General features: G+C 36.5%; 1 protein-coding gene across 4 annotated transcripts in view; it reads left to right on the top strand.

The window, feature by feature from the left end:
* frem3 (Fras1 related extracellular matrix 3) overlaps positions 1-23,775 on the top strand; it is a 32,376-nt gene extending 8,601 nt beyond the window's left edge. The window contains exons 3-25 of one of the 4 annotated variants that reach the window (XM_067403264.1): positions 5,191-5,337; positions 5,867-6,097; positions 6,417-6,542; positions 6,786-7,037; positions 9,040-9,189; positions 10,710-10,919; positions 11,051-11,248; positions 11,337-11,501; positions 11,590-11,772; positions 11,952-12,082; positions 15,190-15,348; positions 16,330-16,633; positions 16,811-16,942; positions 17,044-17,375; positions 18,967-19,159; positions 19,353-19,462; positions 19,938-19,950; positions 20,532-20,659; positions 20,776-20,910; positions 21,074-21,200; positions 21,332-21,519; positions 22,586-22,732; positions 22,819-23,775. In XM_067403264.1, the coding sequence (XP_067259365.1) occupies positions 5,191-5,337; positions 5,867-6,097; positions 6,417-6,542; positions 6,786-7,037; positions 9,040-9,189; positions 10,710-10,919; positions 11,051-11,248; positions 11,337-11,501; positions 11,590-11,772; positions 11,952-12,082; positions 15,190-15,348; positions 16,330-16,633; positions 16,811-16,942; positions 17,044-17,375; positions 18,967-19,159; positions 19,353-19,462; positions 19,938-19,950; positions 20,532-20,659; positions 20,776-20,910; positions 21,074-21,200; positions 21,332-21,519; positions 22,586-22,732; positions 22,819-23,343 (4,286 nt within the window). In that variant the 3' untranslated portion in view covers positions 23,344-23,775. Of the gene's footprint in view, positions 1-5,190; positions 5,338-5,866; positions 6,098-6,416; positions 6,543-6,785; positions 7,038-9,039; positions 9,190-10,709; positions 10,920-11,050; positions 11,249-11,336; positions 11,502-11,589; positions 11,773-11,951; positions 12,083-15,189; positions 15,349-16,329; positions 16,634-16,810; positions 16,943-17,043; positions 17,376-18,966; positions 19,166-19,349; positions 19,476-19,937; positions 19,951-20,528; positions 20,660-20,775; positions 20,911-21,073; positions 21,201-21,331; positions 21,520-22,585; positions 22,733-22,818 lie in introns of all 4 variants that reach the window. The other 3 variants (XM_067403261.1, XM_067403260.1, XM_067403262.1) reach the window with 3 other exon arrangements.
* The last annotated feature ends 1,894 nt before the right edge of the window (positions 23,776-25,669 follow it).

Genomic DNA, 25,669 nt, shown 5'->3' with positions numbered 1-25,669 from the left:
TCATTGCAGACAGGGATGTGTGTGTGTCAAGGAGCAGAGATCTGCTAACAGATCTTTTTTCAAAGATCCCTCTATGCCTGGCTGAAACTCAAAGCCATCACAAGATATGCTGAAAACCTTGGGGCTTCCCCTTGCCTAATTCTTCTTTTGAGATGTAAAAGATGGAGAAGATCATACTGCTTGGTTGGATTTGGATTTTCTTCCAACAATTTTCTTCCCAAAAAAAAATCAAGTCTGTATTCGTGAAAAGCCAGGGCGCTTAAACATAGATTCTGCTCCAAAACCTTGTGACCTTTTGAGGCATCATAGGCGCTCTGTAGATTGTTCTAAAACGTACCTTCAAAAAAAGGAGGCATTGCATGTATCTGTTCTACAAAAAGTCTGTAAAAAATAATAATAATATTAATAATAAAAGATGGCAGACAAAATTATATAAATGTTGATTAGTACTTTTTTACTTTTAAAACATATATTTTTGACTAAATATTGATTATTTGGCTCAATATTCATGTGTATGGTGTATTTTTAATGCTTTTTAGAGTATCAAATTGGTAGTTTAGCAACATTCTAACACCAAACTCAACTGAAATCAATGTGAGTCTACTGTTATTTCCTGTGCAAATTAATGCCTATGTATACCATTCCAAAACAGTCAAATACAATGTCCTCTTTCAGCTAGGATGCTGCCTTAGAAAGTAGCTGCCTTTCTAGACTGTGGACAGTAAGCTACTGTAGCTCAGAAGGTTTTGGAAAAAAGCCATAGTCTTTCATTTCGAGGTATACAAAACAGATTCTATAACTTTCTCAAGTTTGGAGGTTTCTTTTTCATCATAGACATCTGCACCTAATCTGTGTCTCAGACATGTAAACACCCAAAAGATTTACTGCTCTATGGTGCCAGTGGCTGCCACAACCACACTAAACACAGGAGCCACATCGTCATTGATCTAGTTCCTCCTTGCAACTCTCAGATTTATGATATTTTGTGAGAGTGCTAAAGGATATGATGCATGGTTCTGGGGTTATTCTTATCTCTCACAGATGGCAGAGTTCTTCCTGTGACCTGAGCCTTGAGATCACCCTATGGTGCCTTTTCCTTTAAAGAGTACTTTCTCTAGATCTCTCTCCCTCTGCCTACCACAGACAACTTAGGCGACTGGTGTCAAAAGAGATGTGGCTGGTCTGCCATGCCATAATTCATCACCCTGCAGTTTGGGGATCAGGTGCCTGGCTTTTGCAAATGTCACGTGGACAAGTACAGTACCTGCCAGTGTCCAGTTGTCAAATATTCCCCCAGTGGAATGCCTGGAATTACATGAGACGCCTAACATAGACTTCCAAGCTTGGTGCTTGTGAGATGCCATTCTTAGATGCAGAGGAAATGGCTAAAGCTTCTCAGGTCAGAAAGCTGTGACCCATATTTGAATATGATTTCATGTTGCCTCGTGATGTCAAGATTTGGGTCTAATCTGAAGAATGGCCATACATTCTCATGTTTAGGATACTTAACTTGGCCCTAGTTCTGATCAATATTAAAGTATATAGATATTAGGCTGGTTTAGTCTTGCAATATGCTTCTGGCAGTGAATGATGATATCCTCCTAGCATTCCCTCCCATGCCTGTGGCTCTATATACATAACTAATCTATTGACTTGTGGCACTGAGGTGAAGATCTATCAGAACTATCAAACTCTATACTTAACACTGAGTTGATGAGACTTTCTACAAGCAAAAAATAAGTTGTATTTTTAAGCATAATAGCAACAAAAACATTATTTCCTTGTAGAATTATCACTGCCAGCCTGAAACAAAGACTTAACTATGGTTATATGTAAATGTTAGTTTATGTAAAAGTCAGGAATATTATATATATATATATATATATATTTATTTTTAAAGCTATAACGCTTTAATTACTGTTGGTTCAGTTCTTCTAATTTTTTTTTTCTTTTCTTCTGCAATATCAAAGGCTGGGGTGACTTGAATGAGTGAGAATGTGACCATTACTAAGCCCTGCATTCTTTTTATATATTATTGCAGTCATAAATACCTCTAGCACTTCAGACATCCCCCTACGACGCCTGGACCCATTAAATGAGTTAGCACCACTCACTGATGCTGATCTTTACAGCACAAACCCTTAAATTAAATACTTTGTAACACCACAAAACTGCTATTGCACTGCTCTGATTCTCATGACCTATAGTGAACTAAAAACAACATTCTGAGAAAACGGTCTGAAACACTCATGAGAAAACATTCTGCTTTCACAAGGAGACATTTTTTTTGTTGTTTGTTCATTGTAGACACAAATCCCCCTAGAGTGTAGAAAGAAGCAGAAAGAACCATGACAGTGGGTTTGGGCCACCCAGACAGTGCCTGCTGTCCGCCTCAGTTGTTGCTTCCATGCACAGATAAAAGTTGACAAAAGGGGAGAACAAGGGAGGGGATAAGTGCAGGGAGTGAGGATACAGCTGTCAGTTCCCTCTCTTGGAATCTGAAAACCACTGAGAAATGGTGTGAGAAAGAGAAGAAAAAGTGCACAGTCAGAAAACTGAGGTGGCCTCCACAGTCACTGTTAAACAGCACCTGCCTTCCAAACATAGCAATAAAACTCTTTAGGAAATCGCCTCAGGTGATTGTAAACTCTAAGAGCTAAATTCACTCTGGAAATGAGAGTACATTATTGATAGGGGATCAAAACATAATTTGTTAATGCATTTCTCTAGATTTCACCATTGTAAAGGGTCTGTTCAAAGTGAACTACATAGGAAGGTCACTAGGTTTTGAAACATAAGTTTGGAAAATTGACCAGTGGGCCACAAAAAGGGGTCCATGGAAAATCAGAGAGAGAGAAAAAAAGATTTTACAAAATACATTTTTAGGGCTGTCAAAGTGAATGTCAGCATAAGATATTAAATATGTCTAATGCACATTTAACCAATTTTATATTATTAATTTCATTTTTCATTCTGCTTTCTAAACACTAAGAAAGTAATGATTATTTTATTTAGTTTTTCTTTACCACTGTAAAGCAATATTCTCAGCAGAACTACTTTAGAATGGTATTTATTGTGAAACGTGCAATACAGAATTTCAACTGAATTTAAAAATGTTTAACATTACTCTAACAGAGGGAAGAAAAATAGATGTCAGTATGGCTTTAGTACAACGACAAATTACATTCTTAATTTACAGACTTTTATGGCCAAGTACTGTATCTTGTGATTGTCTTTTTTATGCTTTTATGCATTTAATTGTTCCTATATAATATACATTTATGCAGTATAATCATGATGCATTAATTTGTGTGCAGAATTTATTGAACAGAGGGACATTGTCTCCACTGCATGTGGAAATATTTTTCCATAATCTGACAGACAAAGTGCCCTTATCCAGGCCCAGAGAAACGTCACAGGGCCCTGCGTCTCACAGGTGACTGCTGGATTCTTAACTGAAAGAGAGCCTTCTGTCTGCATGATGTCCATTTGATAATCCTCTGATACAGCCTCACTAAGCTCAATATCAGCTCATACTCAAACTGGGCAGTGTGCCTGAGAAAATTGTCTCCTAAAGAAATAGGCACTTGGCTGAGCTACGATACGGTTCACCTTCCATTAAGCCTTTGATACATGCTTCGTTTTCTTTGCACTGTGCCTTTGTTAAATAAATCAGCTTGTTTTTAACATGTGTTAATGTGCTCAGCTATGGAGTAAGATCTTAATTGGTGCATTAGTAATGCTCCTGAGATGTGCGCAGTATTCACACTCCTGTGAAAGCTTAACAAGAGATAAAACATCTAATTTCTATGAGGCTCCCTCACATCTTCTATGTCAATCAACTTTAATGTTTTTAACGGCCCTTCAGCAAACTAGGGCAAAGATAAAAATGATAAATGAGTTCTATATTTTTAGGCAGAGCTGTCAGACACTTGAGCTTGGTCATAGCCAATGCTGTCATGTCAGGCTGGGCAGTTTCCTAAACTGAGGAGAGTGGTAAAGATGAAGTCCAACTGTCAACATGATGATGCTGTTTTATTGAATATTACTGTAAATCAATCTCACAACATAACCTTTATTTCCAACGCTTCAAACTACTGTTTTTTTGTTTTGTTTTATTTTTTTAAACACATATTGCACTTTCAGGTTGGCTTCACACTTAAAATTGCTTATAAGTTATTGTTATATACAGCAATGTCCAGTATCAAGGACTGGAAAATTATTTGGTAAGGCAAATGCTGGCTGTAGAAAACCAGAACAGCTTGTACCAAGAAATAATGTCCAAGAATGTAACATACCCTTTCTCTTTAGGGATAATCAGAGTCATGGGGTAGCATGGATTATGGCAAGATGGGATTGAGGATCCTTTCAAAGTCATTACAGTTCTTTATCCTACTTCAGTCAGTTAAGATTCAGGATTGCATCTCTTCACTGCCTAAATCATTTAGTCCATGGAGAGAGTCTAATCCGATTATACTTTAATCTGATTACTCAAAATGATAATTAGTCACTGAGGTTTGTATTATCTGAAAAAGTGCTAGAATAATGCTGAAATTAATAATATATTTCAGGTTATAGCTCTATTACAATGAAAAAAGTTAAAATATCAATACAATATATATTTTGTTTCTATCTTAATGTGTATATTAGCCTATAGTTTGGATCTGGAGCACATATAGAAGTCTTGGAGACAAAAGGTCTTATTTATGGTCCCTTTATGGTTTTCATGGCTAGTGAAGAAAGTGGTAACAAAACTCTCCATCTGTTGTGTTAATCTGCACCAACTTCAATATTTCACAAATGCTTTCTTTATACACTATCATGGAATGGGCTTTCAGCACTAACCTGACACCTCATTTCTCTTGAACCTCATTTATTTACCAACAAAAGTAATAAAAAAAGAAGACTGTGTGAACATATATTGTGTCTTAATTTTACTGTAGTAATGAGGGAAAGACAAAAAAAAAAAGTGTTGAGTGTCAATATACGAAACTACCCCAGAATATTTACAAGCAGGACTCAGGACCAAATTGTTCTCATTTTGGCCCCTCTTTCGTTCTACATTTCTGAACTTGAAAGAGATTAAATCATTAGAAAAACAGTTGAATTGTGTGTATCAAGGTGCTCAAATACACACTTTGTCTTTTTTTATTGTGTTTCATCAAATTCAATTCATTGTGCTTTTCTCAGGGGGCAACAAATTGAAGCCACAACCGTTCCGTCTGAATTGGGCCTGGATATCCCTGGAAAGAGAATACTACATTGTAGATGAGGATGCAAAGTTTCTGGAGGTCACCCTCAAACGCCGGGGATACTTGGGAGAGACATCGTTTGTCAGTAAGTATTTATTAAAGTGAAGGAATTACCCAGTTAAGTCAAAATATATGTTAAAAATATATTTGTGATATATGTTAAAAACAATAAACAGGACTTATGCTGAGATTTAATCTGTCTGCAAATTAAGTGTTCAGTACATGATCATTTGTGACCAAGAATTCTTTTGTGGAGATAAAAATACAGTTCATTAAATACAAATCCTAATAAAAAACAAAACAGAATCTCCTTCTTTGTCGTGCTTGCATATATTTAGAGATACACAATGTTTATTTGCAACTGTTACAAGTTGGTCCCTCGGTGCTTGGTATTTTCACAGCCTTTTAACAGTGATTTACAATCTTTTAAATTGTACCACAGCCTTTTACGGTTATTAAAATGTATGGTTATAAAGTAGACAGCAGACATCTTAAACTTCTCACATCTATAGTCCTGTCCTGTCAATAATCGCATCACAAACTATTTACTCAATCTGAGTGACTTTCATAGTGTAAGGTATCCAAACAATGGAACAATGATTTCTATTTTAAAGGCATTGCTACCAAGGACGGCACAGCAAAACAGGACAAAGACTTCCGTGGCAAATTTCAGAAACAGGTCCAGTTCAACCCTGGCCAAACATCCGCTACCTGGAGGGTGAAGATATTTACTGATCAAGAGTTTGAAACTTCAGAGATGTTTGAAATCCAGCTCTCAGAGCCAGTGATGGCTGTTCTTGAATACCCTGATACAGCTACTGTGGAGATTGTAGATCCTGGTGATGGTAATTATGCAATGCCTAATTATTTCCTACTTTGTGTAGTGTAAACACATATACCTATAGTATTGCTTTCAGAGTGTGTACACCACAATAGCATAGGAAAGAACAACTCCCTACTAATGGCAATAGTTTTGAAATTAAATGGTCAAAAAGCACTAAATTTTGGCTACTTAGGCTTATATTAGTGTACATTATGTATATTTTATATATATATATATATATATATATATATATATATATATATATATATATATATATATATATATATATATATATATATATACACGTCAACATTTAAGCATTGAAATGTATCTCTTTTCAGAGTCCACAGTGTTCTTCCCTCAAGCAGAATATCGTATAGAAGAGGATATAGGTGAACTACTTGTCCCGGTCCGCAGATCAGGAGATGTCAGCCAGGAACTGATGGTTATTTGTTACACACAACAAGGTAAGATCAATTAAACCTAGCTTTCTAATCACAATGTTATCCATTTCTGCATAATATTATGAAATAATTTTAATCATAGTTTTATCTAATGACATGATTATTTGAAGTTTTAGAAGATTTTAGTTTATGACTCATAACCTATTGCTTATTACATCTGAGGACCTTACATGACCTTTCTTCAACTGTACATCTGTAGTACTTGAAAGTCTGTTTGTATAAAAAACAAGAAATCCTTCTATTCAGGCAGTGCAACCGGAACCACCCCCAGCACAGTGCTTTCCTATTCAGACTACATCACAAGACCAGAGGACCACACCAGTGTTCTACGCTTTGATAAAGATGAGCGGGAGAAGTCGTGTCGCATCATAATTATTGATGACTCCCTCTATGAGGAAGAGGAGAGCTTCAATGTGTCCCTCAGTATGCCTATGGGTGGCCAAGTGGGAGCCAAGTTCCCCAAAGCCAAAGTGGTCATCTTGGCTGATAGTGATGATGGTGAGTTGGCAAGTACAAACAGCTGAATAAATAATGTTCTCATAAATATATAAAATTCTTTGATGAATAGAAAACTCAAAAGAACAGCATTTATTTTATATATATATATATATATATTTGTAAAAGTCTTTACTGTCATTTTCTTACTTTCAAAAATATTTTTTAATATGATTTTTTTTTTTTCCCTTTAAAAGAACCTTTTGAACAGTATACTGTATTATATACTATCGTACTTGGGACTGAGCCTATATATACTTATAGTAGTGTAAATATAGTCAGAATATAGTCATTTTTCAAAACCACAAATCCTTTCATTACATTAGTTTAAAAATGACATCCTCCTAAAGACACAAAACCATCTCCTCTATGTTCTGTGATTATAATGACATGCCTCACCTGTTCTTTCTTTACAGATGTTCTTTTTATTATACACACTTTGAAAGGATAGGTAGCCGCAGAACAATCCATCTTTACTTTGTGGTCATACCACTGCTGTCCTTGGCAGCATGGTAACACGATAACCCAAAACAAGTTGAGGGAGCACAATTGAGGCCCCTATGACCTTTGTAATGGCCCATAAACCTCAGTGAGGGCACTGAAAGAGCTTTGTGAACATCCTGCCCATTCAGGATTTAGGATTTGTGTGCATTACTTAAAGGGAACATGGTCCAAACAAGAGCATAGTTTGCCATCTGTGAATTCATTACATTCAAAGATTAATCCAGGAATTTGCCTTTCAAAGCACAGCCCTCTGTTTAAACATATTCAACTTAAAAAGAATATCTTAATTATTTCATCTCTTAATTTTCAGATTAAATATCTCAAATATCATTCCACAGAGTTTTTCCTAACTCATAAAAACAGTTGCAAACACTTCCTCAAACTACAATCCCATCCTCCACAATTTGGGATCTTACCCCAAAAGATATTTATGTGTAAATAATGTATGTACATGCCTAGACCTTTTTTCTGAAGAAGTGAATGAAGATTAATGCGCATATATAGCTCAGCGTCTTGGTGGGTCTGGAAGGTCCCAGTGGTATATTTGTGTCTAGTTGTAGGGGGGGTGGATGTTGGATAGACTTGTGGTCTGGATGCCAGCCAAAGTTGGAATCTTTTTATTGTATCTCTGACTTGTTGTCTATGGAGGTGTCACTGCTCTCTTTTTCTTTGTACGGTCCCTCAAACTTACGGCCTCTACCCCCACCCTGGAAGGGCCTATCCCCTCTGCATTCATTTATCACGGTGCTGATATCGCTCTGGGAGCCTCTCAGACCTCCCAAACACACACATACAAACATAAACACTCACCAAGTGCATCTTGACTGGAGTACACACAACAGTCTGGTTTCAGCAGGACATTAGAAATGATGGTACATTTCCTGCGCTGTCACACCAATGGGTCAGAACAACTCTGTGCAAGATGAAAAATGACTTAATTCAGAGAAAAATGGCACTTCTCGGCTTCTTCTTTATTTAAGGTACTTCAGGGTCCAAAGGTCTAAGACCACATAGAAAATCTTGAATTCCAAATCTAATTTAAACATGTAAAATAAAGTTTTAGGATTGAAAATGATTAAATAAAGAAACAATATACAGTAAAATGAATAAGAAAGAAAAATGAATAAAAATGTTGCCTATTATCATTTACAGCAGTACATTTAAATAAAATATGCTTTACAGTCTTAAAAGACTAAAACAAATCACATAGGCAAATCCCCTTTCAATAAACATGGGTAAGTCTTGTGTGACCAACTCAACATTGTCATTAAAGCAAAAAAAAGGACATGTAAATAATTAATTTATCTCAAATCATTATGCTAATAATATAATTTGTAATGAAAAACAAAGCAAAAAAAGAAAATCTAAAATAGCACAATAGGAGCATTTTTACTACTGGTCTCAGACTAATGTACACAGACTTTTTAATACATAGATTGTTCAGGATAAAGAAAATGATAAGAAAATTGGAAGAAACAACTGATTTTTCCCTTTGATACAGAACCATCTTTCTATTTTGGAGAGACTGAGTACACGGTGGATGAGAGTGATGGTTATGTGGAGGTGAAAGTATGGAGGACTGGAACTGACCTTTCGAAGACAGCCACCGTCACAGTCCGTTCCAGGAAGAGTGACCCTGTTTCAGCAGAAGGTAAAGAGTGTCAGAGTTGTCAGAAAAAAAAAAAAACAATTGCTATTAAAGCTGCAAGCAGCTATGAAAGGGCCCTCGCACCCGGGCTCACCGCCACCTGTTGGCCTTAGGAAAACAGTGAACAGTCGGCTGCATGCATGTAAACGAGTAAATACAAGGGAAATATGGCAAAGTCATTTCAAAGTGCCACACTTCCTGATGCCAACAGGTGGCGCTTTGACTGTAACAGAATATTGCCATGTAGATGTCTTCAGGCCAGGACGATTATCAAACATGTGAAGTTTGGAGCAGATCAGACACTGTATGCCTGAGTTAATCGCATACATTAGCACTTAGCAAAGTGTTTCATGATTTAACATGTTTCTAGTATTTTTGGTACTTCATGTCATATATAAATTTGTTTCTGGGAGTGAATCACAGTGCAAAGCATTTCATTTCCTGTTGCCAGCAGGTGGTGCTATGACTAACTGAATATTGGGATATAGATGTTTTTATGCCGGGACTCTTATCACACGTGTGAAGTTTGGGGCAGATCGGACACTGTATGTCTGAGTTACAACAGCTTCATTGTTCATGGCGAAACATCAGACTTTGTCAGGCCGCCATGGGCACACCCTTCGACGAAGACTCAAGATCTTTGCAATTTAACATCATTAAGGCCTTAAGATTAGACTGACCATAAATGATGTGCTTCTGGTTAAACCTCTATGAGGGGTTAATCACAGTGTAAAACATGTCACTCCCTGTTACCCACAGGTGGCGCTATGACTGTAACTGAATATTGTCATGTGGATGTCTTCAGGTCAGGACTCTAATTAATCATGTGAAGTTTCGTACAGATCATACATTGTATGCCCGAGTTACAACAACTTCCTGTTTCATAGCGAAACATCGAAATTTGTTAGGCCGCCATGGACACGCCCTTCAGCGAAAACTCAAGATCTTCGTAATTTAACATTGCAAAGGCCTTTAGATTAGACTGACCATATGACCTTGATCTGATTAAAGCTCTAAGAGGATTCTGTTAAAGCAGAACGTGTGGAAATGGCAAAAATTGCCAAAATTTTGCAGAGAAAATTCAAAATATCTCACTTCCTGATGGGTTCACAGATTTTGCAGCCAAAGGCTTTTTTATAGGTATTGGGATGTTACATCTGTCTACGGAATGTCATACCTGTACCACGAAAGGCGCTTAATTAAAATTTTGTAGGTGGCGCTGTCGAGCCATTTTGCCACACCTAATTCTAAAACCAGATGTAAATTTTCACCACTCCTGATGCGTGTGCAAAGTTTGAGCATGTTTAGGCCCTTAAAAATGCGATTCATTTCGGAGAAGAAGAAGAATTGGCCGAGCAATTACAATAGGGTCCTCACATCATCAGTGCTCGGACCCTAAATATCACATTTTTTGGTAAAATAAAATAAAATAATATATTTTAGGCAATTAATCAATCATTTTCATGTATGTGAAATTTTCATATGCATACTATATCTCCCCCACCCTTTCCTCTTCCTTCCAGCGGGTCTAGATTATGTGGGAATCAGCCGTAACTTGGACTTTGCTCCAGGTGTGACCATGCAGACTTTCCGTGTGACCATTCTCGATGACCTGGGCCAGCCGGAGCTGGAGGGGCCAGAGACGTTTGAGCTGGTGCTGCGTATGCCCATGAACGCAGTCCTTGGAGAGCCTAGCAAAACTGTCATCACTATTAATGACACTGTTACAGACTGTGAGTAGAGGATTAAAACAACACTATGAAAAAAATAATTAAATAACAGTTTCAGAGTGCATTAAACTGCAGATACCTGAAACACTGTATGAGTGATACTGGTTAATTATCACTGCTGGGTATTTCTGCAGTACCCAAAGTCCAGTTTAGGGAGGCAGAGTACAAGGTGGATGAGGCTGATGGAGAGGTGAAGGCGATGGTGTACCGCAGTGGCGACATCAGTCAGAGGTCCACAGTCCTCTGTTACACTCGCCAGGGATCTGCCCAAGTCATGATGGATTATGATGAACGACCCAATACTGACGCATCCATCATCGTGTTTCTACCAGGTCCCTTTTTTTTCCCAACATGTTCCTTGACCAGCCTTTCATTCATGTCCTCATGATGTTCTCATCTTTTGTATCTCTATGTTTACAGGGGAGATTGAGAAGCCATGTGTTGTGACTTTAGTGGATGACACGGTTCATGAAGAGGATGAGGAGTTCCGCTTGGTTTTGGGCACACCTAAGAGCAAATCTCCATATGGAGCTTCAGTAGGAGAACAAAAAGAAGCTCTGGTCACCATCACTGACCATAAGGATAGTGAGTATAATATTTTCCTCTTAGTCTTGACAAACATCAGCATTCATGAGCTTCTCTCACAGAAAACAAAACTACTTCTCCACCTCAGAGTCCATCATCAGGTTTGCTGAGATCAAATACAGTGTTAGGGAGCCACAACTTCCTGGAGAGATTGCTGTAGTGAAAATTCCTGTCCTGCGTCAGGGTGATACCTCCAAGGTCTCTGTGGTGAGAATTCATACCAAGGATGGCTCTGCAACATCAGGAGAGGACTACAATCCCCTTTCTCAAGGTCAGCAGAAGACTAATGAAGGCTACAAAATATAAAGCCCATGAGATGCCTTACTATTAGCAGGAATCGTTTTACCGAGATCAATAAAGTATTACAAATCCTGACACAATTACTGTCCCTGATAAACAAATCGGGTGTCTAATTCCTCTATGTACTTCTTTGTTTGCATGTCCCTACAGATGTGGAATTTAAGGAGGGTGAGACAGAGCATGTGGTGGAGATCCAGGTTCTGTATGATGGACAAAGAGAGATCCGTGAGGCTTTCACTGTTCACATGAAGCCTGACGAATACATGGTGGCTGAAACACAGGTCAGAGACCATCATCTCTAAAAATACCCCCAGAGACGCCACATCGAACACTCGCATAGACACACGCTAACGTGCCTCTCTTGCTAAAATAGCCATGTGGCAGCTGCCTCTGTCAGCAAGAGCCAATCGCTGTCTCCAATCTCTTTCAAATGAGTCTGTATGAGGGCAATTCCAGCGTTATGGACGTGACATTTGGAGTCAAAACTTGAAATATAAACGCTCAAAGAATGCATTTAATAGTAACATATTGAACCGTCTATTTATATATTCATAATCCCTTACTAAAGGAGTCCAGACATTAGAAAAATGTCAGTCTATTCAACTGTTTTATATTTTAGATGAGGGGAAATATACAGCGTTACGGACGTGACAAAAAAAGTCACTAAGATTTGGGTGACAACATATTTTTTAAGAATTCTGTGAATTACATTGCGCAAACCAAAAGTAATACTGCCCACTGAATGAAGAAGGGTTGGCTCTCCACAGAGCATAAAATAATAATTTTATTTAATTTTTCATGTTCGCATTAATGAGGAAAAAACAACGTTACGGATGTGACAGTTTTCCGTTACGGATGTGACCGGTCTGAAAGCGGCACAGAAGACTGGTTTAAAACTGCTTTAAAACTTTCACAGAGACCTCAAGCAAGCATTTAAACCACCAAATACTGAAATCTGGGATACCAGTATGGTAAGACTCCACAATTTATCAACTTTTTACTAAACTTTATACAAATGTAACGTTATACTCTGTAGTGCAAAAGGTTATGGATTAGACCTATTTCTCATGTTGACAAGCATGTGCGTTGTTCAAGAATCAATTTAGAGACCATGATTTTCCTTCTAACAGAACTGCTTGCTAAAATACATTGACAAATATTAATGTTTATCATAAAGCAGTTTAAAATCGCATGTTTTCCCCACAGTCAGGTGAACCGATTGACACTATTGCCAATCGCAATCATGTCAGTTTTATGTTTTGTGTATGAATGACCACACGTTTTTTTTCGTCTAGTTTTCAGAGTTTAAAGCGGAGTCTTGAGTCAAAATGATCAAACTTTATTTCAAGTCAAAATTATTGCAATCTTATTATTTTCATTTTGTCAGCTTGATCGCGCAGATTGTGATCAATATAGGCTAGGCTATTCATTTTTAACCAACCGGTAACGCGACATCCCAATTCCCGAGGGAAGTGTCCTATGAGACACAATGCTCTTCTATAAGTTGTACTGTTTCATATAGGCCTACCTTTTGATGTTCATATTTCGTTCTCTGGCAAGAGGAAGAGAAGATCAGTTCATGTGCACCTGATCCGCCGCTTACAGGCACTGCAGTAGCTAATCTGTCACGCGCCGTAGGCTTTTAAAGAGCGACATCTATTGTTTAAATTTTGTTATAAAATCGACTGAATTTGAAAGTTAAACCTTTTTCATATTAAAACTAACAAAGCACAAAGAGTATTGCGATTATTGGATATGTTCTGATATGGTAAGCCTGAAACAGATGATAGCAATATAAAGAAGCAAACTCATAGGATTTAATATGAAGCGTCCGTAACGGTCACGTCCGTAACGCTTATTATGGTTGTTCAGAGCAACGTAGTGAAATTAATTGTTGATCCTAATAAGCATAAACATAATTTAGCTTTGCATATAAAGTTTCAAGTTATTTGCATTTATAATTGTTATATGACATAAACTTAATCTTTAAAACGTTACGGACGTGACAGAGCACTGAAGCGTCCTGACCTCTTTATGCTAGCTCTTATAAATTCATCAGGCAGTGCTGTTATGACTAAATGAGTGTATTTATTTCTCAGGCATGTATCCATCTTTCTACACAATGCTTACTGCTAAAATAAAGTTTAAAAAAATGGGGTCTTTGATCCCTTTTTTGAAAGCATGAAATATGGTTGGTTGAAAATTTAATTTAAGCATTGTTGCTTACCACATATATTGTGGATAAACAAGGCAATTTTCTTAAAATTTCTGTTAGAGCACATTAATACAGTATATTACAGACCTAAATGGACAATTTAAAAAGGGTTTTGTTCTTTTGGTTAAAACTTTTTTTTTTCATGGTAAAGATGACCTTTGCGTGGAATTGCCCATGATGTAAATGGCCCTCAATGGTCACAGTGACCTATAAACAGTGTTATTCATTGAACATGTACACAACCCTCTACAGTCCAGGCCTTAGAGCCATTTGGGGTGCTTTTTGCTATCTTGTTGACAGGGACAGACTGAGAGACGACAGGAAATGAAATTGAGAAGAGAGCATGAACTTGGGTCACTCGCACATAAACTTCACACGTCAAGTCTCTGACTGAACGTTTAAAATGTGTTTGTATAGAGCTTTACTACTTAGACAAGTACTATATTATATACAGTGTACAATTCTTCTATCTTAATAAGTTCTCAAATATTTCCCTAAGAACACCTGCTTTTTTCTTCTCATGGAAAAAAATTACAGTCTTTGGCATTGTTTGATTGTATGGCAATTCCAATGATTGATTCAAATGCCATCTTTTTGTGCTGTCTGCAGATTACCTCAAAATTCATAAGCATACCATTTTTTGTTGCAACGGGATTGATGGAGTTCAGCACTTGGCAATGCATTTTTTAATATGCCATGTATTTTATTGCATTCATTTGTCAGTTCAGACTTGTGCACATCCCTAGTAAGAGTAATATGCATTATATAGCTAGTTTTTTGTAATGCTTAACATTGGAAACAACACAATAAATTCATCCCAATAAAATAGTACCTTTGGAGATTTAAGACAAGTTTAGCTTATCCTAACTTTAAGACAATTATTTGTAGAACATTCCTTTCTGGGATTCAAATTCTTCTAATTTTTTGTCTTAAGAACCATTTTGAGAGAAAAAATGAGAACATTTTAAAGAAATGTTTTTAGGAATACATATATTCTTAACTTTATTCTTAAGGAAATAACTGCAACATTTTGTCATAAACAAGGTCATAGGTCAATAGTAAGTTGATAGTCTTTTTTTTACTGCTGCTTACGTTATTGTAGCATTTACATACTCTATTGATAGATAGTCTAATATTTTTTTTTTTTTTTTTTTCCTCTCCTACTTTCTGTAGATGAATAAGGCTATTGTGTACATCGAAGAGATGAATAGTGTGGCTGATGTCACCTTCCCAGCAGTGCCTCAGGTGGTGTCACTGCTGCTGTATGATGACACAATTCGGGCTAAGGACAATCCCCACCCTCCAACTGGCTACCCTGTTGTCTGTGTCACGGTAAGTAATGCTAATGATGTTAACAGTTAATCACTTTGTGGGATTTGTCTCATTTTATTTTTTTACAGTTTCCCTTTCATTTACCATATAAAGTGTATGGTAAAAATGTAGAGGAAACAGTAAAAACAGACCTTGCAATAAGGAGATGGTCTTATTGAAGTAACTGACCATTCGCAAAGATCTGCACCCCTTAGTTACTGTCCCTACGTCCGACAAGCCATGGTGCTCTCATGCCACACATCATGTTCTCATGCAGTGAAAAATACATTGCGGAGTAAAGAGGACACTGACAATGCGCCAATAGACAAGACAGAGGTGGTTACTTTTGGTATGAAACAAAGTCTTACACCGTGTCTACGCCGGACGCAAGCGACGCGACGCGTCAAAAGACAATAGAACCCATTATAATTCGTGATATTGTCTACTGACATAGTCCAAGTGCATTCCAATGGTCGTCTTGTCGCGTTCAGTGTAGACAGCTTTTAGCTGTTGCGGCGCAATGCGACATGATAAAAGTCGCGTCTAGTGTAGACACGGTGTTAGCTTTCAATTTTTAAAATTTTTTTAAAGAAATTCCAACAATAACATTTTGTGCCTCTTTAACGTGTCACGACTGATCGCTGTAGCGCCTCAGTTCAAACAACACGTCAAACCGTTCAAATATTCCTTTGCACAAAAAAAACATGAACATCGGAATCAGAAGGTATATTGTTTCAACAGCGGACAGACGTCAATACACTATTTTTTAAGTTCAAGTCCACCGACATTAATTCTGCATTATGACTGGTCAGATCGCCTGTCAATCAAACTCCTGGAGAAAGGGTGAATTGAACTAATAACTAAATGCTGTGGAATATGACTCCAAACATCATTAGGGGTGGATACAATATCTGCAGGTTTTGTCTCTAATTTTTCAAAAAATAAAAAAAATAATAAAAAAAATAATAATTCTGATTGTTCTCTTGTATTTATGTTCCTCAGGCATGCAACCCCAAATACTTTGACTTTGACAAGACTGGCTCAATTTGTTCAGTGGAGAACATCAATGACACACTAACTCAGTACCGCTGGATGGTTAGTGCCCCCAGTGGGCCGGATGGAGTCACCAGCCCCATGCGCGAAGTGGACACCAACACCTTCTTCACTAACACCAAGTCCATCACCTTGGACTCCATCTACTTCCAGGCAGGTTCCCGTGTGCAGTGTGCCGCCCGAGCCTTCAACGCCAATGGAGACGCAGGGCTGGAGCTCAGTTCGCCCATTGTGGTCATCAGCCGAGAGGAGGGTGAGGCTCTTGTGACTACCACAATTTGGATTGCTGCTCAATTCTTTAAAAATTATTAATATGAAATTCAACAAGAAAAAGGTTTTGTTTGTAAATTTGGTTTGTTTTACTGTTTTCTGGGTTGTCTAGGAAAATGAATCAGTTTGAAAGTTTAATCAAGTTGTCTGCTATCCTTAGGCCTGTGTCAGCCTCGTATACCTGGAACAGTGGGTGCTGAACCGTTCTCAGCTAAAATCCGTTACACTGGCCCGGATGACCCTGACTACCCCAATCTGATCAAACTCACTGTTACTATGCCGCACATGGATGGTGAGTGACCACCTCCATCACAAATAATGCAATATTAAGTAAGTAAATGTCAATCGAAATGTCTAAAATCCAGGATATTAATCTTCATTGTTTTTCCTCAGGCATGCTGCCGGTTATCTCCACACGTCCCCTTTCAAACTTTGAGCTAACCCTTAGTCCAGATGGTACACGAGTAGGAAACCACCGCTGCTCTAACCTCTTGGATTTCAACGAGATCCAAACAGCGCATGGTTTTATCACTGATGCCACAAAGAACCCAGAGATTATTGGCGAGACTTCACCGTACCAGTACAGCGTGGCCATGCGTAGCACCAATTCCCTTCGATTCTACCGCAACCTTAACCTTGAGGCATGTCTGTGGGAGTTCAGTAGCTACTATGACATGTCAGAGCTGCTGAATGACTGTGGGGGATCGATTGGCACAGATGGACAGGTATTTCAGGAATCAGATTACAGGATTCTGTGTCATTCAAAGCTATGATCATTCTAATTTTACTGTATAAAAGTTTGGGGTCAATAAGATTGTTTTAATGTATTTGAAAGAAGACTCTTATGCTGCATTTAAAATACAATAAACAGTAATATTGTGAAATATTTGAAATATATGAATATAAAACAATTTTAAATTGTAATATTAATGCATCCTTGCTAAATATAAATTTTCATTTTTATTTTATATTTAGAATTATTATTTTATTATTTTGAATACTTGATTAAGCTGCTTGATGTTTATGCAGATAATTTGTACATAGTTCCTAACTTTTATATATACACTACCGCTCAAAAGTTTGGGATCGGTAAGATTTTTAATGTTTTTAAAAGAAGTTTCGTCTGCTCACCAAGGGTGCATTTACTTAATTAAAAATACAGTAAAAACAGTAATATTGTGAAATATTATTACAATTTAAAATGACTGTTTTCTATTTGAAAAAATTTTAAAATGTAATTTATTCTTGTGTTGGCAAAGCTGAATTTTCAGCATTGTTAATCCAGTCTTCAGTGTCACATGATCCTTCAGAAATCATTCTAATATGCTGATTTGCGACTCAAGACACATTTATTGTGTACAGATGTATAAAATATTTGTGTACAATATTTTTTTTCAGGATTCCTTGATGAATAGAAAGTTCAAAAGAACAGCATTTATCTGAAATCTAATCTTTTGTAACATTACAAATGTCTTTACTGCCACTTTTGATTGATTTAATGCATCCTTACTAAATAAAAGTATTAATTTCTTTAATTTCTTTTAAAAAAAATAAAAATAAAAATTCTTACTGAACCCAAACTTCTGAACGGTAGTGTAAAATGTGTAGAAAGCTTTGTATTTCAGATAAATGCTGTTCTTTTGAACTTTCTATTCATCAAGGAATCCTGAAAAAAAAGTACACAACTGTTTTCAACATTGATAATAAAAACAAATATTTCTTGAGGAACTAATCATCATATGAAGAATGATTTCTGAAGGATCATGTGACTCTGAAGACTGGAGTAATGATGCTGAAAATTCAGCTTTTCATCACAGGAATAAAGTACTTTGTCAAATATATTCAAATAGAAAACAGTTATTTTAAATTGTAATATTTCCCAATATTACTGTTTTTACTGTATTTTTAATTCAATAAATTAAGCCTTGGTGAGCAGACAAAACTTCTTTTAAAAACATTAAAACTCTTATCGATCCCAAACTTTTGAGCGGTAGTGTGTGTGTGTGTGTGTGTGTGTGTGTGTGTGTGTATATATATATATATATATATATATATATATATATAAATTAAGAGACCACTTAACATTGATTTTATATATATATATATATATATATATATATATATATTAGGAACTATGTGCAAATTCTCTGCATAAACAAGTTCATATAGAGAGTGAAAATCTCTATGAAAACATATTTCCAGCTTCAACTCACAGAGACAGCATTTGTTTATCATTAAGTCTGAGAAGGTTCTTGTACATTTTACACACATATATTTAATGTTTTAATGTGTTTTCCTCTGTTCCTGTGTCTGTAGGTGCTGAATCTAGTTCAGTCCTATGTAACCCTGAGGGTGCCTCTGTTTGTATCCTATGTCTTCCACTCTCCTGTTGCTGTTGGTGGCTGGCAACATTTTGACCTACGTTCTGAGCTGAGGCTCACTTTTGTGTATGACACTGCCATCTTATGGCAAGATGGTATTGGAAGCCCACCAGAGGCTGAGCTACAAGGTAGATATGCCATAGTGCCATAAGTTTTGGATGCCATGCATCAGAAATTTTAATAGATGGTGAATTCAAATAGACATGAATACAAAATTATTTTAGAGACAGAATTAAAGCAGGTTTTAAAACATTTATTAGCATTAGTCTGTCTAGTCACTGTAACCTGTCTGATGTTGTTATTTGTGTAATTATTTTATAGGTGCCATGTATCCCACAAGCATGAGAATAAATGATGATGGCCGTCTTGTTGTCAACTTTAAGACCGAGGCTCGATTCAGGGGACAGTTTGTCATGTCTCACCCAGGTAACGTTAACCCAAAAACACAGACACACACATACCTGTTGACAGGCCCTCCTTTAACTCTCTTCCACTGTGTAGTCAAACTTTGCCACAAAAAGAGATAAATCAATGAGCTACAGTGACAGTGACACTGACAGTAAACATCCTTTGTCAAAACCCTACTGACAAAAACCTTTACTGCCCTCTACTGGTGACATTAATCTCTCAAATCCTTTTTTTCTACTTCCCACTTTAAGAGTAATAAAAAAGAAATGGTGTTCTGTTTTAACACATTTCCTTGTTAACACATTTTACAGTCAAAACCAAGTTTTAGTATTTAAAAAGCTATGTATTATATTTGAGGAAACGCAGCTCATGATAAACACGCTTTTGGTATTTTAGTTTGTAAATTTTACAGCCTGTTTGTAGCATATTTTGGAATTTACTTTTACTAACGCAGTATAGGTCATTATAAAACATCTCAGTCTCAGTTATTTATCTGAGCTCTTATCACTGAGCTTGTAAATGTAATACAAAATTTAAACATGATTAGGTTAGGACGGTTAGGACCGGGTTTGTTTTGGCGCGCTTTAGTCCAAAACTTGTTGTCGCCATTCAATTCTCGGGTGGCGCCTTGTTGGAAATACTTAAAAAAATTACCTCATTGCGATGCATTTCTCTTGCATGTCGTACTGTCCTCTATTCTTCCAAAATAAAGATGGTAAATTCTTCATCAGCACCAATTCATATCCGTTTACATTTCTCTATGTTTCTTCTTTGCTTCATATTGGTCACGCGGTAGTAACTTTTGGCATCTGATTGGTCGAAGAGTTGCAGATATCTATGATTTCTGTAGATTAAATAAAACAGTTTATTAGCCTAACGTGACTTGATTTTTTCTTAAAATATTTTGGATACAGCAGTACATTACTAAATAATATAATAACAACAATAATAGATTTAATATTTTTCTCGAAAAATATTAAATGTGTGATTGAATGCAAATATTATTTTATATAAATGTTAATAAAATCAAACTGGTTTTGAAGTTATGTTTATTTGGAATTTGACATATCTGGGATGTGTATTGGCTTTCAGGAACCACTTTGTCCTCTATGGTAATGTCAGCGGATCACCCTGGACTCACATTCACTCTCTCCCTGGTCAGAACTGAGCCCACTTACAACCAGCCCATGCAACAATGGAGCTTTGTTTCTGACTTTGCTGTAAGTTTAGCTGTTTTTTGTTTGTTTATATAGATAATGTCAGTCATACAATTCACAGATGTTGGCTATAAATTTTATGAATATTACAAAGGTAAACTGATTGTATGTGCGTGTAGGTGAGAGACTATTCCGGCACCTATACTGTGAAGCTGATTCCATGCAGTGCTTCACCCAATGGGGAGTTCAGTATACCCCCTGTGTGCCACCCGAGGGAGCCCCTCACCTTCGACATGGACATCCGCTTCCAGCAGGTTGGTTTCAGCTTCTTCATTTACCTTCACATTGTGAGAATATGTAGTTGACAAGTTTATTAATTCAACTACAGACCTACTATAAGTTTACAGCATGGTCATCAAATCCTGTCAGTCATAAATGAATATATAAACATGATGCTTGTTTTGTGCTGTTCCTCAGGTGAGTGACCCTGTATCAGCAGAGTTTAGTTTGAACACACAGATGTTCTTGCTATCGAAGAAGGAGCTGTGGCTGTCTGATGGCTCCATGGGCTTTGGAGAGGGCACGGACACTGCCTTCATGGAAGGTAATAGACACCCAAGGACTATAATAATATAATTATTTAAATTTAGTTTAGGTGAAAACCGCTGAATTTATTATTCATTCAGTCCCTGTATTGAGTGTGAAATTAATCTAATCTAATTTGCTTTCCCTTAGGTTCTAAGATCTATGGGCGTGTGATGGTGGACCCAGTGCAGAACCTGGGTGATTCTTTCTCCTGCAGCATAGAGAAAGTGTTCCTGTGTACTGGTACGGATGGTTATGTGCCAAAGTACAACCCTACAAATAAAGAGTATGGATGCCTGGCTGATGCTCCATCCCTGCTTTACAGGCTCAAGATCCTGGTATGTTATTTTTCTTTTCAACCTCATACCCTATGTTTTACCTTTCATACAAACATTCATTGTGAATGTGGATCTTGATTTGAATAGAGGAAGATCAAAGAGTCAGTGAAAACCTTTATACCATTTTAGAAATTTAAAGGGTTAGTCCACCCAAAAATGGAAATTCTGTCATTAATTACTCACCCTCATGTCGTTCCACACCCGTAAGATCTTCCTTCATCTTCAGAACACAAATTAAGATATTTTTTAAGAAATCCGAGAGGTATATGATTCGTCCGTAGACAGCAATATAATTAACACTTTCAAGGTCCAGAAAGGTACTAAAGACATTGTTAAAACAGTCGACGTGACTGCAGTGGTTCAACCTTAATTTTATGAAGTCACGAGAATCCTTTCTGTATGCAAAAACAAAACAAAAATAACGACTTTATTCATTAGTTGCAAAAAAAGTAATTTTATTTATTTTTTAAATTATATACTTACATTTTCGGGGAGTTGCACAACACGACATTTCACAATCTGAACTCAACTTGCCCTGTCATAAAAATGCCAAATTTATATTATATTATATTATATTAGTTTGGTTTAGTTTAGTTTAGTAAGAGACTTACTGACCTTGAAACAGTCTTAAAGGTCTGCAGTTCCTCTACGATATAATTTACTGTTTTGGGGGAGGTTTTATGCGCATTTGTGTATGAAGATTGCACCAGAAGGTTTTGATATGTCATACAAATGTTTTTCAAATATTAATAAGGATTGAAGCAGTTTTGATGGGGTTTTTTTTCAAAGGAACAGTAATAAAAGATAATTTAATAACAAAAGATTGTTTTTTTTTCTTACATTATTATATCAGGGTAGATGTATCGCCTTGACAATTTGACTTTATGCCGCCCAAAAAAATTTAAATGTAATTTTTTTTTTTTTTTTTTTTTTCTAAATTAAAAACATGCTCATCATAGATTTGGTGTTTTCAAGTCATTGTATTTAACTGCATGTTAAATAAATTTATTTTTTGTTTATCACCAATTAAACGTATTATATGGACATGTTGGTCTTTGAACTTTAGGACAAAGCTCAGCCAGAAACCCAGGCCATCACTTTTGGAAATGTCCAGTTTGATGCCAGTCTGGCTTTGGATACCCCTGGAGCCTTGCCTTTGGTCAGACAACCTGGATCAGATGGTTTCACCCTGTCATCATCTCCCCTCTTCCAGGTCAGAGACTGTTTTATAACAAAAGTTAAACCCAAAGGTACCCAATTTTCATCCAGAATATTAAGAAAGATTGTTTAATTCCTCAGGTCGCTGCTGGCCGTGAATGGTTCATCCACACCATCTACACCCTTCGTTCTAGAGAGAACGCCATCCGAGGCATTGGTAAAAGAAGCCTTGAGGAGCACCATGCTATATCCTCCGCCATAGCTGACCCTGGCGCCCAGTCCCGTAATCGACGTGCAGTACCTGACCCAGAAGCTTTCGACATCGGTGTTGAAAATAACCGAGGCACCAACATTCAGCATATCGCCCTGGACCGGTCAAACCGTCTCCGGGTGAGCCAGCCATGGGGCCGTGAGCTTGAACTAGAGCACCCCCTAGTGGAGGGGAGCCTGGGTAAGGTGCCTGGTTCAGAGTTATCTCTTCCCGCTGGCATGTCCACATTGCTCTGGGTAGCTGGGCTCATCCTGCTGGTATGCCTGGTTGTAGTTCTGGTGGTTCTCTTGATGCGACGCAAGCAGAAAGAGAAAAAGTACCCAGCTTATTCCACTTCATCCTGCACAGCATACAAGGAGCCCACAAGACACAATGTGGACAGCTCTGAGGTTTAAACCCCCCTGTTCCTTGTTCATTAAGACATGCCAAAACTAACTCTCACCATGGTGCTTTCTTGTCAAGAAGCAGCTGAAGTTATGGAGATGGAAATATTCGGAGATCTAAAGCCAAATGACACCATCCAATATATGGCTTTTTTGGAGCATTTAAGAGCTTCAGTGGAGACATCTCGACTCTAAGACTCCTCAAGTTGCTTGTTGCCTTTCTCTTAAGATTATGTTTGAGCTTCATAGTACTAATTTTATTTTAGCATGCTCCAATCAGTAGACCTGTGAACCAGAATTGGCCACAGAAAACATGCTCAGACAAACAGAGTGAATCTGTGCTTCAGCTTTTGTCAAACTCAGATTATTTGCAAATTTAACAAGCATTGCTCCATTATATATAAATCAACCCATTTAATTTTTTTCCCAATAATAAAAAAAGTCTACAACAACATTTTATTTATATATATATATATATATATATATATATATATATATATATATATATATAATCACACACTTTGTTTAAAGGTTTATATATATATATATATATATATATATATATATATATATATATATATATATATATATATATATATATATATATATATATAACCTTTAAATGGTAAATTGGTAAATTTACCTTGCCATGAATTGCATATGCTGGTCATTATAGCCAAAACCAGCAATCTCAGCAGTTACTTAGGCAATTTTTTTTATTTTTTTTTTAATCAGTCCATTTTAACTTCACCCGATATGTAACAGTTCTTCTTCTGAGTGTGTGTGTGTGTGTGATTTGTTAAGCAAATTGAAAGATGCAAGAACTGGCTTCTTCAAACATTTATGTAATAAATGTATCTATTTTTATATGTTCCATGACATGAACTGCTGTGTACAAGAGCACAGACCAGCGTTCCCACATGATCGATGTGTTGCTATGCAAAGGGAGAGTAATGTTCAAGTTCATAACTATTCAGAATGTACTTATTTTTATACCTTTTCGGGATGTTAAAATGTGGTTCAGAATCACACATTAATGCTGTGTGTACATAGTTGCCTATTCTTTATCTAATGTCAAAAGGAGAGACTGGTTTAAACATAAGATAGTACATGATAAAATACACCCTGATAAAACTTGAAAACTTGTGAACCACACGTACATAGTGTTTTTTTTTTTTTTTTTCCATGTTAAAAATATTACAGATTTACAAAATTGAAACAAAGAATGATGAATATTCAAATTATAATTTTAGATTTTTAGTTTTTATTTTGTGGCTTCCCAGTCGGTGATACTTATTTCAAATTATTGTTTAATGTTAAATATTTTTCAATTTATTAAAATTTAATAGATGCAAACCAATTTTACAAACGTTTTGTAATTTATATCTCATCTTGTATTATGGAAATTGCTAACATCAGATTACACCAGGACAAAAAGGTTTAAACAGATTTGAAGTCTATGTTAGCTAATACATCTTTAACTTTGTTTTTTTTTTTTTTTTTTTTTTTTTTTTTTTTGCTGATGAAAAGAATTCTGTAAAGATACTTGTTTAATTATAAAGTGCCTGTTAAGTGTTTAAAATATAAATGCCTACTTCTATAAGCTGAGACAAGTTGAATTTCTGTCATTTAACATGTAACATGTTCCAGGCAGTGAGTGATCAGAATGCAGTAAACAACTTTAACAAATTCATACAAATTCATTCATGCATTGATAAAAGATTGAAGATTGCAGTTGAGTCTCACTTATAGGGACAGATATCTATCAGGACACCAGGGTGTAATATTAAAGGGTTAGTTTACCCAAAAATGAAAATTATGTCATTAATTACTCACCCTCATGTCGTTCCACACATGTAAGACCTTCGTTCATCTTCAGAACACAAATTTAAATATTTTTGATAAAATCCGATGGCTCAGTGAGGCCTCCATTGCCAGCAATGTTACTACACCTCTCAAGATCCATAAAGGTACTACTAAGGTAAACAGTTCATGTGAGTTCAGTGGTTCTATCTTAATATTATAAAGCAACAAAAATTCTTTTTGTGCGCCAAAAAAATAAAAAAATAAATAAATAACGACTTTATTCAACAATATCTAGTAATGGGTGATTTCAAAACACTGCTTCATGAAGCTTTGAAGCTTTACAAATCTTTTGTTTTGATCGCAAACTGCCAAAGTCATGTGAACTATTGAAATTTCAAAACACTTATGACTTAAAGCCGTGTTTACTGAAAACACGTGACTTTGGCGCTCCCAAACCACTGATTCGAAACAGAAGATTTGTAAAGCTTCGAAGCTTCATGAAGCAGTGTTTTGAATTTGTTGAATAAAGTTT

Source organism: Chanodichthys erythropterus, chromosome 12 (assembly GCF_024489055.1).
Source record: "Chanodichthys erythropterus isolate Z2021 chromosome 12, ASM2448905v1, whole genome shotgun sequence".
Taxonomy (NCBI): domain Eukaryota; kingdom Metazoa; phylum Chordata; class Actinopteri; order Cypriniformes; family Xenocyprididae; genus Chanodichthys; species Chanodichthys erythropterus.
This window is presented reverse-complemented; position numbering and strand designations above follow the sequence as displayed.